This window comes from Oncorhynchus masou, chromosome 23, assembly GCF_036934945.1.
Source record: "Oncorhynchus masou masou isolate Uvic2021 chromosome 23, UVic_Omas_1.1, whole genome shotgun sequence".
NCBI classification, from domain to species: domain Eukaryota; kingdom Metazoa; phylum Chordata; class Actinopteri; order Salmoniformes; family Salmonidae; genus Oncorhynchus; species Oncorhynchus masou.
Window position 1 is genome coordinate 13,816,633 of NC_088234.1, and position 20,500 is coordinate 13,837,132.

The 20,500-nt window shown below is 41.5% G+C and overlaps 1 protein-coding gene and 1 non-coding gene across 2 annotated transcripts; both read left to right on the forward strand.

Annotated features, from left to right (window-relative positions):
• Positions 1-5,113: 5,113 nt before the first annotated feature.
• Positions 5,114-9,699, forward strand: LOC135510349 (transcription cofactor HES-6-like). The gene is made up of 4 exons (XM_064931203.1): positions 5,114-6,167; positions 6,631-6,726; positions 6,839-6,911; positions 8,317-9,699. Exons 1-4 carry the CDS (start codon positions 6,096-6,098, stop codon positions 8,919-8,921), a joined length of 846 nt encoding a protein of 281 aa, XP_064787275.1. The 5' UTR covers positions 5,114-6,095; the 3' UTR covers positions 8,922-9,699.
• Positions 9,700-9,919: 220 nt separating this feature from the next.
• On the forward strand, positions 9,920-10,001 carry trnal-aag (transfer RNA leucine (anticodon AAG)). Its single transcript has one exon. It is a non-coding gene; the product is annotated as a tRNA-Leu (tRNA).
• Positions 10,002-20,500: the final 10,499 nt, after the last annotated feature.

The window sequence follows — 20,500 nt, forward strand, 5'->3', positions numbered from 1 at the left end:
ACATATTTTAAACAGCCTTGGATCAATTTCAGGTGGCTGAACATGTGCTTATGTTGATTGGACTGAATCGTTTTTGGAATATTTTAGATGTCACTGTATTAGACTAAGCATAGGTGATTTCATGATGTCGAAATGTTGAAGTTGAAATGGTGCTGGAATAGTGGAGGCTATAACGATACAGGGCAAGACCAGATGCAGACACGGGAGGCAGAGGGTTGGAGTTTCTGATATTTATTATAAAACAAGGGGCAGGTTGTGGACAGGCAAAAGATCATAAGGAGGTACAGAGTGGCAGGCAGGCTCGAGGTCAGTGCAGGCGGGCTCAGTGTAAGGGCAAGCAAAGGTCAGAACTGGGAGGACTAGAAAAACAAAGACTTGACAAGAAAAACGCTGGTTGACCAGACAAGACGAACTGGCAGAACAGAACAGAAATGTTATCTACGTGGTAAAAACAAAGTGCTGTTCTAGAACTTTGAAAATTCTACTTGGATAAATCCACCCTTGTCTGTAGACAGAGCTGCATCGGTGAGAGCTTTCATAGATGCTGCGAACTTGCAACTGGAAGACAGTGATACATTTCATGGTAGAGAGAGAGATTGCATTTAAACAAACTACAATCGATAGTCTGAATCATGTGTTAATTTGACACTTAAATTTATTTATAGATTTCACACAGCAACAGAAAACATACACAGTGGGGAGAACAAGTATTTGATACACTGCCGATTAAGCTGGTTTCCTTACTTACAAAGCATGTAGAGGTCTGTAATGTTTTTATCATAGGTACACTTCAACTGTGAGAGACAGAACCTAAAACAAAAATCCAGAAAATCACATTTTATGATTTTTAAGTAATTAATTTGCATTTTATTGCATGACATACGTGTTTGATACATCAGAAAAGCAGAACTTAATATTTGGTACAGAAACCTTTGTTTGCAATTACAGAGATCATACGTTTCCTGTAGTTCTTGACCAGGTTTGCACACACTGCAGCAGGGATTTTGGCCCACTCCTCCATACAGACCTTCTCCAGATCCTTCAGGTTTCGGGGCTGTCGCTGGGCAATACGGACTTTCAGCTCCCTGCAAAGATTTTCTATTGGGTTCAGGTCTGGAGACTGGCTAGGCCACTCCAGGACCTTGAGATGCTTCCAGTTACCCTGGCTGTGTGTTTCGGGTCATTGTCATGCTGGAAGACCCAGCCACGACCCATCTTCAATGCTGTTACTGAGGGAAGGAGGTTGTTGGCCAAGATCTCGCGATACATGGCCCCATCCATCCTCCCCTCAATACGGTGCAGTCATCCTGTCCCCTTTGCAGAAAAGCATCCCCAAAGAATGATATTTCCACCTCCATGCTTCACGGTTGGAAGCATGTTCTTGGGGTTATACTCATCCTTCTTCTTCCTCCAAACACGGCGAGTGTTTAGACCAAAAAGCTCTATTTTTGTCTCATCAGACCACATGACCTTCTCCCATTCCTCCTCTGGATCATTCAGATGGTCATTGGCAAACTTCAGACGGGCCTGGACATGCGCTGGCTTGAGCAGGGGGACCTTGCATGCGCTGCAGGATTTTAATCCATGACGGTGCAGTGTGTTACTAATGGTTTTCTTTGAGACTGTGGTCCCAGCTCTCTTCTGTTCATTGACCAGGTCCTGTTGTGTAGTTCTGGGCTGATCCCTCACCTTCCTCATGATCATTGATGCCCCACGAGGTGAGATCTTGCATGGAGCCCCAGACCGAAGGTGATTGACTGTCATCTTGAACTTCTTACATTTTCTAATAATTACGCCAACAGTTGTTGCCTTCTCACCAAGCTGCTTGCCTATTGTCCTGTAGCCCATCCCAGCCTTGTGCAGGTCTACAATTTTATCCCTGATGTCCTTACACAGCTCTCTGGTCTTGGCCATTGTGGAGAGGTTGGTGTCTGTTTGATTGAGTGTGTGGACAGGGGTCTTTTATACAGGTAACAAGTTCAAAAATGTGCATTTAATACAGGTAATGAGTGGAGAACAGGAGGGCTTCTTAAAGAAAAACTAACACATCTGTGAGAGCTGGAATTCTTACTGGTTGGTAGGTGATCAAATACTTATGTCATGCAATGAAATGCAAATGAATTACTTAAAAATCATACAATGTGATTTTCTGGATTTTTGTTTTAGATTCCGTCTCTCACAGTTGAAGTGTACTTACCTATGATAAAAATGACAGACCTCTACATGCTTTGTAAGTAGGAAAACCTGTAAAATCGGCAGTGTATCAAATACTTGTTCTCCCCCACTGTATGTGGAATTGACAAGGCAACTCAAAGGGACAGGATGTACAAGATGATAGGATGTACAAGATGATAGAGTGTTAACTTAAGATGGTGTTAAAGTTAAGAAATCATAATTCAGCGACAAGACATCAACGGTGTCAAAAACAAACCCCATGAATGCAATGCACATTATATTGCCATTCTCTTGAATTATACATTTTACACCGAGTAAGCTCGTTTGTAAGTGACTATTTCAAAGTTGCATCAAATGTGTTTTCTAAAAGTTTGCTTGGTGTAGATACAGTACATCTTTATCAAGCTTCAAATGTTTCTGTTCCTGGTTATTTTTCACATTCTTTTACTAAAATATCTCAAAGCTGACCATACACAGTCACAAAAATCTTGAAGCAGAATGTCTACACAATCTGTGGCTTCAATTTCAAAATAGGATTTTTATATTGCAGAATAAAGTGTTTTTAACACTCCCCACCCCCCCATCCCATCCTCCACACCAACCCACTACTTCCTCTCTTTGGTATCACTGTTGCCTCTGAGCAATACCACTTCCTGTGGGCTCATGCCCTCAGTGGTAAATAGACAGATGCAAATTTTGAGTCATCATTGTGTATATTATTATTACATAAATGAATTATAGTATATTCATCAATATTATCAAAATGAATACCACAAATATATCAATAATAACTTAAAGGTAGACAGCAATATGGCGTAGAAAGTAAACATATTAGTGGGTTAATTTACGTGACGCGAAGCCATGACTGTGTGAGAGGTGAAGTCTTGCACCTCGCTCATCTCATTATCTGTTTGTGGCAATGCCATTTCACTGAGTTTAAGATACTTTGTGTGTGCACGCGTGCGTGAGTGTGAGTGCTTGCATACAGTACCAGTCAAAAGTTTGAACACACCTACTCATTCCAGGGTTTTTCTTTATTTGTACTATTTTCTACATTGTAGAATAATAGTGAAGACATCAGAACTATATGGAATCATGTAGTAACCCAAAAAATTATAAACAAATCAAAATATATTTTCTATTTGAGATTCTTCAAAGTAGCCACTCACTCTTGGCATTCTCTCAACCAGCTTCATGAGTTAGTCACCTGGTATGCATTTCAATTAACACGTGTGCCTTGTTAAAAGTTAATTTGTGGAATTTCTTTCCTTCTTAATGCGTTTGAGTTGTGTTTTGACAAGGTAGGGGTGGTATACAGAAGATAGCCATATTTGGTAAAATACCAAGTCAATATTATGTGTGTGTGTGTGTGTGTGCGCGCGCATGAGCGTGTATTTACAGATTGAGGTTGTTAGCGTTTAAGAAACAGGCCTAGGCCTGTGTGACAGTGTGTGGGTGTGAGATTGCAGAACAGTAGTTTCTTCTTCAAGTTATAACCACATAGTCAACCGTTGCCTTTGTGAAATGAAACACTGCAAGATAATTACAGATGTTGTGCAAATTACCATAACATACATATCAGTCCCATGTCAATAATAACCCTGCACTGTGACTAAATGTTCCTGTCTTTGACCACTATGAGTGGTGGATTATTTTGGGATTCTTACAAGCAGAGCATAGCCTGGTCTCAGATGTGTATGCTTTATTTACAGCTCCTTTGACTATACATCAGAGGACCTAGCTAAAGCACAAACTGATAAGAGACCAGAGCTAAGCCGACTGCACCACATGTAGCTGCTCATCTTAATAATTTTGTGTGAGAAAACACTTCATTGCATCTTTAGGACTTTTCCCATGTGTCTTGTCTACAAATCTAAATCTTCAACTTTTCTCTCAAGAGAGTTGTAGTTAATCACACACAATCACAAGGCAGTCATATCCAGGGCAGTCCGTTAGAGTAGTTTATCAGTTACATGACAGTGCTATTGAGCTCAACACATGGGGCTAAAAAAAACAGAGTGCTGTGCTGAAAAGAGGACAGAAAAGGAGTGCAGTGCTGTGAAGTTTTCTTTAGGGCAGCTGTGCAAAAAATAGAGAAGTGTGTGTGTGCGTGCGCTTGAGCGTGCGCATGTGCGTGTGTGCCTGTGTGTATTAGGCATCTCAATATGTCTGTCGGGTTGAATCTGGCCTTCACTATTTAACTGTTTTTCCCGCCCCCATCTCTCCACTGCTGAGAAAAGATGAAGAAGTCACCAACACACTCTGCAAAGTGCAAACAACAGACACAGAGGGATACCCGGAACATTGAAACTAGGACAGACTACCACAACTATTCTTATTGTGACATCTAGGCCAAGAAACAAATACTTGAGTAAAGTGACATAATTTCTGAACCAATTCGTTGTCAATCTATCAATCAAAATCAAGAGACTATAGCCTGTCAAACAAACTCAGCCATAAAACCCTTCCCCCAACCGCCTTGGACATTGATCAGGTGCAGGAGTGAGCTAGAGCGAAGGGGAAAAAACGAATTTGGATTTTATGGTCTTAAGATAGGCATGAAGGCTTTAGCACCTGGACCATTACTCTGCTAACTGGGGGTCATTACAGCTGGACTATAGGGCAGAAAAGAAAGAGCTAAAGAGACAACACGCTCCACTGGAGTGTGTCCATCCACCAGATAAAAAGGGGGAGGATAATAAACTGGAGTGAGGAGGGGTTGGTAGCTAAAAGAAGCGCAGGAAATCGGGGCGGGGCAGGGAGGAGGGACAAAGCTAATAGTTTGAGGATTTTGGAGTTTGAAAATAAAGGTTGCGGGGAGATCTCTTTAGCTGCTATTGTTGTGTGACTTTTTCCACCCTGTCTAACTTACTTTTTTTGGTTGTGGGGAGATCTATTTTGTGTTTGAGTGCTGAAAAGGGGGGGGGGGGGGGCATGGGGAGTTTAATTGCTGTAGATTAATGTTGTTTGTATGAATTAATACATTTTCTAAACAGTCTGATTCATTTTATTACAGCTTAAGTAGCCTATCCACTGTTATTGAAGAGTTGTTTATTGACGCTTGAGGTATAGGCCAGGCCTATTGCTTTTATTTCAATTGAGCGGCATAAAGCCTGAATAAGTGATACACTTTATCACCATGTCAAATGTAATTTTCAGCTGTAATCAAAACTGTGGAAACGCCAACCGGATGCTTCACATTGGCTCATTGTTCTATCTGTGGTAGCAGTATGCAAATGACCGGCTCTATCGCTGATGCAATTCGTTCAGCAAACGTTCAGCAAAAAAAATCAATTCAAAAATAGCCATTCCTTCGTCAACGATCCATTACTATTCCCGGTTGGTTCAACGTAATTTCATTGAAACAACGTTGATTCAACTAGTGTGTGCACAGTTTTCTAGCTGGCACCATCCATCAATCCATCCAAAACGTCACCTTTTCAAACTTCAGTGCCGTCCGCGCTTTGCAGGTCTTACCCGCGCCCCCTCCTATCTTCCCCATTCTCCCGCTTGACAACAGCGGGGAGAATTGGACCATGTGCCATGAAACGTGCCCACGGCGGGGCTGTGGGAAAGTTCGGGGAAGAGAGAACCCACACATTGTCATGGTAATGTCGGTGGGTCGGGGTGTTGGGGGCGGGAGGCTGTGGTGCTTAACACCCACACGGGGAGAGTACTTTTACTCCTGTTTCTATTCTAATTTATTTCACTCAATGTTTCTCCATTCGTTACCTAGCCATTAAAACAGTACAAACGGAGTTCTGTGTGTGGGTAGCCTTCAACTGCCAGAAGTCAAATCTAGCGTCATTTGGTTAATTGCGTGCAGACTGCCCACGGGAGATTAGGACACCGATAGTGTGGACTGTGAAACTGAGCTATCAGTTGGTCGGCTGGTTTGGTGCGCGCTCTGCAGCGCGAGGATGACGGCCTCCAACATGGAACATGGAGGAAATGCTCCCGAGAAGAACTTTAACGCCAAAGATGAACGAAAGGTAGGCTTGCAATTGTCATGGCCTTTGGTAAAACTGGGTAATACATCAAGGTAACGGTTGTGCAGGAATCGTTCGAAGTATCCCACCCGATTAAAATCCTTAATTGCCTGATGCAAATGAATGAATGAATGCATATCCCACTACTACATTTAATAAGATGCATGCATTTATGCAATGTGCAGAGACAGTTGGTAGACTTTGCAGAAGGTTTGGTTGCAGGTTGTTGAATTCTCTTCAACAGGGTCTAGATGCAGACTCATCACTTTATTGTAGTATCAAACGGAGTAACATTTCTCATATTTCATTCCAAAACTAAAATTGAGAGTTTGGGACCATAAGGTTTTACCTACAAAAAGATGATTCTGAGATAATTGGCTTTAAAAGTACCAAACCCACATTACCCCAGCTCAATTGATTAATACTTAAACAGAGGTATTAGTTGTAGTGTTGATTTGATTGACAGCTGCGGAAGCCTCTGATAGAGAAGAAGAGGCGGGAGCGAATCAACTGCAGCCTTGAGCAGCTGAAGGGGATCATGGTGGACGCCTATAACCTAGATGTGAGTACACCCACACATATGCATCGACGTACAATGAGAATATTTTTGAGAAACCACAACTTTCATAACATTTGCATTATCTTCTTCCCTATTTAACTCTGACTTGTGTTAGCAATCTAAACTGGAGAAGGCTGATGTACTGGAGGTTACTGTCCAACATATGGAGGGTCTACAAAAGGATCATGGTAAGCACATACAGACACACACCATCACTTTAATCAATGACAGAATATCCTAGCCCACTTTTAATGCAATATTCTTCCATTGTTCCAAGTTCTAATGGAACATACAGAGCTGGTTGTAAATTATACTCCAGTGCTACATGGCGTAATGTAAGCATTAGAACCAATAATATGTATAAACCCTAGATTGCTGATGCTAGGTAATTGCCAATGAGAGGCTTTGAAGCCACCGGCCGCCATATTGGTACTCCTCCGAAGGAGCAGTCTATACTGGAATTCTCCAGTGTGTATATATAAGAAGGGACAAAGTTACTCCTGAGTGGCACAGTGGTCTAAAGCACTGCATCTCAGTGCAAGAGGTGTCACTATAGTACCTGTTTTGAATCCAGGCTGTATCACATCCGGCCGTAATTGGGAGTCCCATAGGGTCGGTACACAATTAGTCCAGCATCATCCAGATTTGGCCTGAGTAGGCCGTCATTGTAAATAAGAATTTGTTCTTAAATGACTTGCCTATTTAAAAATATATATATATATATGTATACATATATGTATACATATATGTATGTATTTAATTAAGCATGTCTTTGTTGTAGTGGGGACAGAAATTGATAGTCTAAAAAAAATGCTTTTATATATTTTTGTTTAAAATATAGCTCCAAAATGGATGTGTGGGGGATTCTAAACAGCACCCCTGTTGGTAATCTAGGGTTATTACATATAATTGATTGGAACCCTTACAGTGGGTGGGATTATCATGTGTTGTCAATCATTGACTAATGTCTCCCAATAGGGGTCCTTCACTCTACATATCAATGAGCTCCTATTGGGTAAATTCAGAACCTGTTTGACAGCTCCTGACAAACTGGAATTCAAAGCAAGCCAGGGAATTAGAGAGAACCACCTTCACTACCCTGATCACATTCACCAGTTGATAACTGATTTATTTTATTTGTCATATAAAGTAATACATTTAATTGACAGATATAAATGTGTTTACTCAGCTCACTGCATATACATTAGTGCATAACACCATCAATATTCTGCATTCCCGACGATATTGTAACTATGCATTGCAGTGGTGGCTGGAGGGAGGAGCTATAGGAAGCATGCTCATTTGTAATGGCTGAAATGGGATTGATGGACCGGAGTCAATCATGTGGTGTCCAAGCATTTCGCTACAGTTGCATTAACCTCTGCTAACCATGTGTATGTGACCAATAAAATTTGATATGTATGTTGTGTTTTATACCGTTCCATTAATGCCATTCCAGTCGTTACAATGAGCCCGTCCTCCTATAACTCCTCCGACCAGCCTCCTCTGATGCGTTGTAGGATGTACTAAACCTGACTGAGTTGTTCTCACCCCTGACTCACTGCTACTCCCCTGTGGTTCTTCTGTATTTAGGTACTGGCATCCCTGCTGGTCCCAGCGTCGGGTTCCAGTCCCGGCAGCGCTACAGCAGTGGATACATCCAGTGTATGCAGGAGGTCCATAACCTGCTCCTGGGCTGTCCAGACATGGACAAGCCTCTAGGGGCCCAGCTCCTCAATCACCTCCTTAAGTCTCTGCCCCACATCAGCTCAGAGACTGGGCCTGGAAACACTGGTGGCAATGGGCCTAATCGGACCCCAACAAGGCCTATCACTGGTGGGGTCAATGAGACTCTGATAAGGGCCATTGGTAATTGTAACGGTAGAATTTGTAGTAGTAGTGGTGCTAGTCCCAATTCTGGACCTGGATCCCCTCCACAGTCTCCGCTTTCACTGCCTTCTGGAGGAGTAGGTCTATTCCGACCTCGCTGTTTACAGATGAATCATGCCTCGCCGCCGTTGACCCCGCTCCATGCCCCCCACAGGCAGGTGCATTCTGGGAGAGATGGGAGGGAGCAGCTGCCTGCCTCCTCCCCTTCTAGCTCACCCAAACTCCCCCAGCCAGGGGTGTCTCACCCCGCCCCCCTGCCCCCTTTCTTTGGCCCTGTGGGAGACCCCTCTATGTGGAGGCCTTGGTGAAAGAGCACACACACACACATTTCATCACTTTAGGACCCCTGAGTTTTTCCTCACCCTATGATCTGAGTGAAAAAATGCCCTATTGGCAGCAGACCACCTAGGGCCGGGGGTTTTCCCAGTCACCTCATGCTGTGGTCAGGAAAAACTCAGGGACTCTTTGTTTTTCATCTAATTCCATCTCATGGAATCGCTCAACTCTGTTGTTCCTGGATTTAGTGCAGAAGTCAGGAGATAAAGATCTGGGTGGATCTACAAGTTTCACTTCCTGTAAAATTTAATCCAATATGTTGTAGTGTGATTGACAGATGCATCAGCCCTCTAGGAACATGTCTGTCGTGTTCTGCTATATTAACTGCATTGCCAGCGGTTCTATGGTCTCATTTTTCGTTTATATGCTTCACATTTTAGACAAACAAATATTTGTATTTTTTTATGAGATTGGCCAGAAGTAAGCATCGTTTTTACAATTTTGTGTTTTCTACCAAGTATTTCGCTGGTGTTCATTTTATGTTTTCAATGTGTAGAAAATGGTCACAGAATGTGGAATTTGTTTTGTCACACACTGATGATAAATTGATTGATTCATTTATTAAACAAATTTGATTAATTGATTCAGATCTAATGTTTGTAATTACAATGAATTGCTTACTTTTGAAATGTTTTCATCCTTGTATATTACAAGAAGATTGTCTGTTTCATATTGAAACAGCTAAAATAAAGTGTGTGCTGGATCTTTGTTCTTCAGAATTGAATAAAACGGCATTAAAACAATAGTAAATGTGAACCATCTTTTGTATGCTGAAGTTATGAATAGCAAATTGGATGTCAGAAGGTGAATTCACCAATTTGTAAGTCGCTCTGGATAAGAGCGTCTGCTAAATGACTTAAATGTAAATGTTATAGAAATACCTTTTTTTTATATTGTATGGGCTTAAAACAATATATAAAAATCGGTCTAGGAAAGTACTCTAGTTCCTTGTACACAAAATATAGCACAGGATAGCGTGGCCGAGCGGTCTAAGGCGCTGGATTAAGGCTCCAGTCTCTTCGGGGGCGTGGGTTCGAATCCCACCGCTGTCAGGCAAGCTTTTGACCGAACTTAATTTGGCCTGACCGTAGGAATAACCTTTTACCGAACGCCCCATTGCCAACTGCGAATACCAGTTCGTAGAATAAATATGCTATAAATCATGTATCTTTAATACTTACCGGAAACAGTTGTCACTTGTCGCATAAAATAAATAAATATATATCCGTGATGTCCGCAGTGTACATTCGTAAGCCAAAAAGATTTCACCACTAGGTGTCACTGTTGCATAATGTTTTTTTAGGAATCCCTGGCTATACTATATATATATAGTACCAGTCAAAAGTTTGGACACCTACTCATTCAAGGGTTTTTCTTTATTTTTACCATTTACTACATTGTTGAATAATAGTGAAGACATCAGAACTATGAAATAATACATGGAATCATGTAGTAACCTAAAAAGTGTTTAAACAAATCAAAATATATTTCATTTTTTAGATTCTTCAAAGTAGCCACCCTTTGACTTGTTGACAGCTTTCCACACTCTTGGCATTCTCTCAAACAGCTTCATGAGATGGTATGCCTTAAAATGAACAGGTGTGCCTCGTTAAGTTAATTTGTCAAAAGTTCAATAAAAACAAATCATGATAAACAAGATGGGTTGAGAGCTGCAGTTCATTCAGAAAGTATTCAGACCCTTGACTTTTTCCACATTTTGTTACGTTACAGGTTCAATTGTTATTTTCCTTCATCAATCTACACACAATACACCATAATGACAAAGCAAAAACTATTTATAAAAAAAATAAACTGAAATATCACATTTACATAAGTATTCAGACCATTTACTCAGTACTTTGTTGAAGCACCTTTTGCAATTACAGCCTTGAGTCTTCTTGGGTATGACGCAACAAGCTTAGCGCACCTGTATTTGGAGATTTTCTCCCATTATTCTCTGCAGATCCTTTCAAGCTCCACCAGGTTGGATGGGGAGCATCGCTGCACAGCTATTTTCAGGTCTCTCCAGAGATGTTTGATCGAGTTCAAGTCCGGGCTCTGGCTGGGCCACTCAAGGACACACAGAGACTTGTCCTGAAGCCACTCCTGCATTGTCTTGGCTGTGTGCTTAGGGACGTTGTCCTGTTGGAAGGTGAACCTTCGCCCTAGTCTGAAATCCTGAGCACTCTGGAGCAGGTTTTCATTAAGGATCTCTCTGTACTTTGCTCCGTTCATCTTTCCCTTAATCTCAATTGGTCTCCCAGTCCCTGCCGCTGAAAAACATCCCCACAGCATGATGCTGCCACCACCATGTTTCACCGTAGGGACGGTGCCAGGTTTCCTCCAGACATGATGCTTGGCAATCAGGCCAAAGAGTTCAATCTTGGTTTCATCCAGTGGAGGCTCCTCATAGGAGGAAGGGGAGGACCATCCTCCTCAGTGAAATTTCATAAAAATAAAAATAGTTCAACATTAAAAAAGTTATCCTTTTTTGATAAAACTGTATTTAATATATTCATATGTCACCAAATAATTGATTAAAATACACTGTTTTGCAATGAACGTCTACAGTAACTTCAACAGCACTGTGGGGTAGCACCATGGTGTAGGCATCTGGCTACATTGACTTCAATACGAAACCTAGGAGGCTCGTAGGCCTTACATAGACATACATGGTAATTGTGACCACTTCCGGAGGACATCCTCCAACCAATCAAAACTTTTGCAGTATGTACTGACATGTTGTCCATCCAATCATAGAATTAGGATCAGAGAACGAACCTAGTGAGTTGTATTGGGATTGTTCATTATGGGGGTTCTATATGTTGAGAAGCTTGGTGGATAGAGATTAAGAGTGAAAAGTGATAGTTGAGCATTTAAAAAAAAATATTATTCAAATCAATTTACAGGAGACGGAGGAAGTATATTATACATTGTTTTCTCTTTTTTTAGCTTTATTTTTGTGTGTAGTTAGCGCAATTTATTTATATTTGCCTTGCTAACTTCAGTAGCAAGCTAGCTACCAGTGCGAGTGTTCAGTTTTTTCCACCAGAATGGTACAGTAGAATAACCAACGTTGGCGAAAATGTTGTGGAATTTTGTTGAAGAACCCCTTTCATTCTCTTGGGTACACGGTGCGAATTAAAAGTGAGGGTCGACCTCTGCCTTAGATCAGTTTCATGAAGAAGGATGAAAAGGTGAAGGCTTTCAATACCAACTGCTATCAAAGGTATAACGTTAGCTGGTTAACATGGAGCCTTTCATCAAGCCGCCTGTATTGCTTGCCTTGCCTGCTTTTTGGAAGGTCTGAGACCTGGTCTGTCACGTTCTGACCTTTATTTCCTTTGTTTTGTATTTATTTAGTATGGTCAGGGCGTGAGTTGGGTGGGCAGTCTATGTTTGTTTTTCTATGATTTGGGATTTGTATGTTTCGGCCTAGTATGGTTCTCAATCAGAAGCAGGTGTCAGTAGTTGTCTCTGATTGAGAATCATACTTAGGTAGCCTGGGTTGCACTGTTTGTTTGTGGGTGATTGTCTTTGCTAGTTGCTTGTGTCAGCACAGGTCTCATTTGTAGCTTCACGGTCGTTATTGTTTTTGTATGCAGTGTTCAGTACTTTCTTTAATTAAATATTCACTATGAACACATACCACGCCGCGTTTTGGTCCTCTGATCCTTCTCGCCTCTCCTCTTCAGATGAAGAGGAGGAAGACCGTGACATGGTCGAAAGGTGGGTACAGGGACCCGAAGAACACCAATCGTTCCGCAGGCAGCATATAAATGCCCACATCAGATTCAAGCTTCAGGGAAAAAGCTGCATCGATCATGACGAAGGTCTGTGTATTCAAACTGCGCGACACAACGAGAAAGAAGAAACAGGGATGTTCTCAAGCGGCTTGTCAACACCACTACGTTTTTGGGCGTGCAAGAATTAGCTTTTCGAGGACACTACAAGCTGGTAAATTCTGCCGACAAGGGAAACTACAATGAGCTTGCAACGGTAATTGCACGTAACAATGCTTTACTTGCATATCGAAATTTCAACGGTCTTTTCTGGGATGTTGAAATCAGTTCCGAATGATTTGATAACTTCCATCGCATCATCCAGCAAAAGATTAAAGTGAGAGGTTTAGGCGCTCAAGTAGGCCCCCACTTTCCTCCGGTATTTATTTACAGACAAACAAATTTCATGATATAAATGTTGCAGCAGCCTAGGCTACACCTAAACATTAGAGATCTGACATGCTGTATGGAATGAAAACTAGACCATTTTTCAGTCTGATCAACTGTAGGCTACTAATAAGAGTATATGCATACAGCCTATGTGAGCTGTCCAGTTGGTCAGGGTAAACTAATTGGTAACGTTATGTATTTATAGTCCATTTGTGTGTCAAGACAAAATGTGAACGTGATCAAATTTGGTAATATATTCGAAATTGGTCTGCCTAGGCTGCCAAAACGTTTTCAATCCAAAATTATTGACTGGGATTAATCAATCAACATAATAGTGATGACAGATGTGAGTTAATTGGTTTATAAGGCCTACAGTTGCATAGAACTGCATGATGGAAACATTCATAAAGCAAGCTTAGCCCTGTGAGTAATATTGTCTATCAGTTGTTGTCTCTGTGTCTGGGTAGAGGAAATCCCCCTCCTAATCTAAATATAATGAATAAGAGCAAGTAAAAGGTTGCTGCAGTTTGAAAGGGTTTTCATCTACCCCAGGGCCAGGAGTTTCTTTTCCAGTTTTTTAAAACTGTGTGACCTGATTACGAAACACTGGTCCCATCATAGCCCTTATAAAACCTTTTTACAACTGATTAATCACTGTCATACCTTATATGGTCCAGAGTTTTCCTTGTTAGGTTAGCAGATGAGGAAAAACTCCGGGCCCCAGGGGATAAAAATTGCCCCCTGCTCTGGGACCTATGGTGCCACCAGTCTGCTTGTCGTTGTCAGATATCGTCAGGTATGTAGATGATCAGGGTGTTATTCAAGAATGTTTCTTGGACTACTTTGATGTGTCAAGTGGGCGTGATGCCAACTCTGTGTTTAACTTTCCGGACAAACTTGCTGTTCAAACCTACGATGGCGCAGCTGTAATGGAATGTATCTTCTACTTGTATTTCCAGTAAGGTATCTTTACTTTTACTCAAGTATGAGAAAAGTACCCAATTATATCACTGGATACAGAGTTCATTGACAAACCAAGAAAATAGGAATACAAGGCTTTATCGTTGGGTTTTTAACAGAAATGTTTGGCGATCGACTAGGAATGCCTTGGAGATCGACCAGTCGATTGCGATCGTCCGGTTGGTGACCACTACTCTAGGAAGTTGAGTGAAGTTCAATCTTGTGCTTCTCTCTGTGGGTTCAAATAGCCTAATATAATATTAACTCATGCGAAAGTAAGCAGTTGTTGCAGTAAAATGAAACACCAAATATAAATTGTGACTTGGGAAGAGTTGTGGATAAAAGTTATTTATTTATTTCAGCATCTTGAGAGAATTAATGCTTTGTTAGGGACTGTCTGTAGAGGTGCTATTTTTATCCGCATCAAAAAAGCTGATAGAATTTCAACCACAAAAAATATGCATCCAAGACAAACCAAAATCTTATCAGAAACATGTTGGGTCATTCTCATAGCTTTTAATTCCTTTAAAACCGGTCCTACTGATGTCATTTAGACATTTTTCACAAACTGTTCCCGATTGTTTTTTGTTGTTGCATTTTCTCCCGGTCCCTAAATGTCTGCTGCAGGAGAGGCAGCGATGAAAGAGAAAGCTTTACCGATGTCAAATAGCTGGAAAGATTAATTCCACTGATGTATGACATATTTCCTGTCGAGCAAGGGTTTATTTAGTCTTCTAGGGCAACAAGTAATGACAGAAGAGAACCTGCCTGTATCTAATTAGGCGTATAGATAAATTGACTAACACTACCAAAATGTTGGAAATTATAAGCAGAAACATAGGTCTATCTAAATTAGGCTTAACAAAACAACAAAAAATCACGCATCTCTGACTGTACAGTGCATTTTCTAAATTTGCGGGTTATGGTCGGATGTGGGCCTCAGAGTGAAAATCTATCACATATATGTAGTTGGGCAGTTGCAGCTCTCCGGCTTTGCATTCATGTTACCTGATGAAATTCTTGTACAATGTGATCTTGTTGTCATCTAATGCACATTCATATGTCATAAATCAGCACTGCAGAGCTCTCCCTGTTATCTGCCGTGCCTTGATTGTATTACTGCTGATGATATCTGGAAATGTGCATGTACACCCTGGCCTATCTACTGTTGTTAGCGCCAAATCTGATTTGTGCTCTCATATTTGCTTCACTGATTTCTGCTCTAGTAAAAGTCTGGGTTTTCTGCACGTTAACACTAGAAGCTTATTACCTAAAATAGATCAATTGAAAGTGTGTTGGTCATTACTAAGACGTGGTTTATTTATTTTATTTATTTTTATTTCACCTTTATTTAACCAGGTAGGCTAGTTGAGAACAAGTTCTCATTTACAACTGCAGCCTGGCCAAGATAAAGCATAGCAGTGTGAACAGACAACACAGAGTTACACATGGAGTAAACAATTAACAAGTCAATAACACAGTAGAAAAAAGAGAGTCTATATACATTGTGTGCAAAATGCATGAGGAGGTAGGCAAATAATTACATTTTTGCAGATTAACACTGGAGTGATAAATGATCAGGTGGTCATGTGCAGGTAGAGATACTGGTGTGCAAAAGAGCAGAAAAGTAAATCAATATAAACAGTATGGGGATGAGGTAGGTAAATTGGGTGGGCTATTTACAGATAGACTATGTACAGCTGCAGCGATCGGTTAGCTGCTCAGATAGCAGATGTTTGAAGCTGGTGAGAGAGATAAAAGTCTAAGGAAGAGTGTTTTGAATACTGATGTTAACCTTTCTGGTTATAACCTTTTTTGGCAAGACAGATCTTCCAAAGGTGGAAGTGGCAATATTTACCAAGGATCACCTTCAGTGCTCGGTTGTCCCCACCAAGTCTGTCCCCAAACCATTTTATTTGCTGGTTTTAAGCATTCAACTTTCAAATAGCTCTTTGTTGACTGTTGCTGGGTGTTATCATCCTCCATCAGCACCGGCCTGTACCCTACCTGCCTTAAGCTCTCTCCTGGCCCCTTGCACAAAGTCTGAATTTGTCCTGCTAGGTGACCTAAACTGGGACATGCTTAAAACACCTGACCAAGTCCTAAAGCAATAGGACTCCCTAAATCCTTCTCAGATTATTACAAACCCCACAAGGTATGACTCCAAACACCCCGAAAAGGCTACTCTCATCAATGTTTTCCTCACAAATAATCCTGATAGGTATTAGTCTAGTGTTTTCTGTAATGACCTTAGTGATAACTGTTTTGCAGCCTGTGTTCGTAATGGCTGCTCAGTGAAACTACCTGTCCTGATTTGTCATAGACGCTTGCTAGAAAATTTGAATGAGAAAGTCTTCCTTCATGAACTGGCCTCTGTAAAATGGTATAGAATCAGCTTGATCGCCTTTATCTATCTATTTTGATATTCTCAGTGGTATTGTTAACAAACACGCCCCCATAAAGAAAATGAGAATTAAAAACAGGTTCAGCCCCTGGTTCGACAGTGATCTTGCAGAGTTACTCCACCTCAGGAATTGCATTTGGGTTCGGTACACGCATACTCAGGCTGACTGGCTCTCGTTCAGGCAAATGAGAAATAAATGCACTCAGGCTAGCCGGAAGGCCAAAGTTAGTTACTTTAAGGAGCAGTTCTCTCTCTGTGGGTCTAACCCCAAGAAGTTCTGGAAACAGTTAAATACCTGAAGAATAAACCCTCCTCTTCACAGCTGCCCATGTCCCTTAATGTTGATGATGTGGTTGTTACTGACAAGAAGCACATAGTTAAGCTTTTTAAATCACCACTTCATTAAGTCAGGATTCCTATTTGTCTCAGCCATGCCTCCTTGCCCGTCAACATTTCCTCATCTCTCACCCCTTCTAATATGACTAGCCCCGATGCTTCTCCCTCTTTTTCCCTTGCCTTGCTACAAAGTTTCTCCCTGCAGGCAGTCACTGAGTCCAAGGTGCTAAAAGAGCTCCTGAAACTTGACCCCCAAAAAACATCTGGGTCAGATGGTTGAGACCCTTTCTTCTTTAAGGTTGCTGCCCCTATCATAGCCAAGCCTATTGCTGACCTTTTTAACCTGTTTCTCCTCTCTTGGGAGGTTCCCATTGGTTTCCGCTCAGGTTATGGATGTGTCACTACAACCTTAAAGGTCCTCAATGATATCACCATTGCCCATGATTCTAAGCAATGTTGTGCTGATATTTATATTGATTTGGCCGAAGCATTTGATACGGTAGACTATCCCATTCTTGTGGGCTGACTAAGGAGCATTGGTGTCTGTCTCTGAGGTGTCTTTGGCCTGGTTTGCTAACTACCTCTCAGAGTGCAGTTTATGAAGTCAAAACATCTGCTGCCACTGCCTGTCACCAAGGGAGTACCCCAAAGCTCGATCATAGGCCCCACGCTCTTCTCAATTTACATCAAGTTCATAGCTCAGGCAGTAGGAAGATCTCTCATCCATTTATATGCAGATGATACAGTCTTATACTCAGCTGGCCACTTCCCGGATTTTGTTTTAAATGCTCTACAACAAAGCTTTGTTGGTGTCCAACAAGCTTCCTCTACTCTTAACCTTGTTCTGAACACCTCCAAAACAAGGTCATGTGGTTTGGTGGGAAGAATGCCCCTCTCCCCACCGGTGTGATTGCTACCTCTGAGGGTTTAGAGCTTGAGGTAGTCACCTCATACAAGTACTTGGGAGTCTGGCTAGACAGTACGCTGTCCTTCTCCCATTACATATCAAAGCTGCAGACTAAAGTTAAATCTAGACTTGGTTTCCTCGATCGTAATCGCTGTTGTTTCACCCCAGCTGCCAGACTAACCCTGATTCAGATGACCATCATACCCATGCTAGATTACGGAGACATAATTTATAGATCGGCAGGTAAGGGTGCTCTCGAGTGGCTAGATGGTCTTTTCCATTCGGCCATCAGATTTGCCACCAATGCTCCGTATAGGACACATCACTGCACTCTATATTCCTCTGTAAACTGGTCATCTCTGTATACCCATCGCAAGATCCACTGGTTGATGCTTATTTATAAAACCCTCTTAGATCTCACTCCCCCCTATCTGAGATATCTACTGCAGCCCTCATTCTCCACATACAACACCCATTCTGCCAGTCACATACTGGTCCCCAAAGGACACACATCCCTGGGTTGCTAATCTTTTCAAGTGGCTGCAGATAGCGACTGGAACGAGCTGCAACAAACACTCAAACTGGACTGTTTAATCTCAATCTCTTCATTCAGACTCAATCATGGACACTCTTACTGACAGTTGTGGCTGCTTTACGTGATGTATTGTTGTCTCTACCTTCTTGCCCTTTGTGCTGTTGTCTGTGCCCAGTAACATTTGCACCATGTTTTGTGCTGCTACCATGCTGTGTTGTCATGTGTTGCTTCCTTGCTATGTTGTTATCTTATGTCGTGATGTGTGTTTTGTCCTATATACAGTGGGGCAAAAAAGTATTTAGTCAGCCACCAATTGTGCAAGTTCTCCCACTTAAAAAGATGAGAGGCCTGTAATTTTCATCATAGGTACACTTCAACTATGACAGACGAAATGAGGGGAAAAAATCCAGAAAATCACATTGTAGGATCTTTAATGAATTTATTTGCAAATTATGGTGGAAAATAAGTAAGCCCCATATGTATATTCATCCCAGTAAGAGGCCTTTTGGTAGGCCGTCATTGTAAATAAGAATGTGTTCTTAAATGGCTTGCCTAGTTAAATAAAGATGTGTTTATTAGCAAATTGTGCTAGTGAACAAACAGCTGACCCGCACATCACTAGTGTACATGTGAGAGAGAAGACAGAGAAAGAAAGAGCAAGGTGGGAGAGGGAATGTGGAGCAGTGGAACCAGAATTGCAGAGGGAGGTGGCTGGGGTGAAGAGTACGAGTAACATAACATGTGAAAAGTTCCTGTCTAGCTAGGCTAAGGAGGCCCCTGATTCACTCAGAAACATCATACATACTCTGCCGTCCACTTTGCAGCTTTCAGACACATAAAGTTCTGTAAAAGAAGTGTCTCTACTGTGTACCTGTTTAGACCTGTTGGCTAAGCTTCTGTTTGCTATACAATTAGTAGAGAGGAAGAGTTTGGATGAAATTAGTTTAATCTGAAAGGAAATCCAGCAAGTAAACACTAGATGAGCTCTTAAAAAAATGTGTGAAACCTCAAAGACTGATCAAGCGACCACTCTGTCTTTCTCTCAGTCACAGGGGCCCCGAAAGTCTCTGTTCTCTTGCATGGCTTGTGTTCCCCCGGATCCCCCTCGAGGTTCATTCTCCTCCGCCAGCAGCGCGAGAGGAGCGGGTATGAATGGAGCTTTTGTTTTCTGCAGGAATATTGTACTGCTGGTGAACAGATGGGGTAGGAGGGAGAGGGAGAGACAGGACACCGATTGCTTGTGCAACTTCTGTTGCCTTTGCGTGGTTTCAGTTTCAAGACTAATTATGTCAATTTAATAAAAAATGTATGTATGCATTGTTTATACATTTTTCCCTGATTATACAGTATATATATTTGAACAATGATTGCCTAAGCACCAGAGCTTTGAAATAATCTACTTAATTTAATTCTAATGGATTACAAAATACATAAATATTTTTTAAATGTGGATTTATAGGATAGCAAAATGGCTCTTTCAACTGCCACAGGTTCCTTCAGAACATAAAATCTCTCACCAAAAAATAATTGGCATGGGAGTTTGCATGGCACACATACACATTCTGTGTGGCTACTGTTGAAGGAGAGAGAGGGGATGTAGGCAGCAGTGATGGACTAGTCAGGGTTAGTGAGTGGGGAAGAGTGGGAGGGATGAGGCTAGTAGGGGAAGGATTGATTGTCTTCTAGCAAGTAGGCTGCTAGAGGGAAGACTTTGAACACACTCTCCAACGGTTGATTTTGCCCGTTCTGTCCACTTCTCTATTGGATTTTCAGATGCTAAGCTACACATTTACCAAACATTAGGACCACATTTGCAGTCTTTCTTTGCAGAGAGTTTGGAAGTGCAAGGTTCGAACTCGCTAGACTAGATGAGTCAGCTCGTGGTTGAGTTAACTAACCACTAGCTTCTTAAATCTGATTTATTTTGTGGAAACGGTTAGCAATATCGAAGAAAACCCTCATCCACTCTGTCAAGAAAATTCCACGTAAGCCTACGTACATTTGTCTGCATAAATTCGGTACCTACTTTCTAAGTTATAGCTACTTTTTAATTGTTGAAAAGCAATATCCCAAGTATAAATACAGAAAAGTACACACACTAAAGACACAGGTAATCAAATACGTTTTGTACAAAACAAATAAATAGTGTTTTTGAGACGCAACTATAAACTTCAAGGAGTTGGTCTGATGGGAATCTGTGATGTCATCAACATCCCCCTTGTTTGAGGAACAATAGG

Bases quoted from the DNA above. Each gene is read 5' to 3' on its own strand.
- LOC135510349 (XM_064931203.1), top strand. From the start codon at position 6,096: ATGACGGCCTCCAACATGGAACATGGAGGAAATGCTCCCGAGAAGAAC. The intron at 6,727-6,838 runs GTGAGTACACCC...GACTTGTGTTAG, and splicing joins TGGACGCCTATAACCTAGAT to CAATCTAAACTGGAGAAGGC. The intron at 6,912-8,316 runs GTAAGCACATAC...TTCTGTATTTAG, and splicing joins GGGTCTACAAAAGGATCATG to GTACTGGCATCCCTGCTGGT.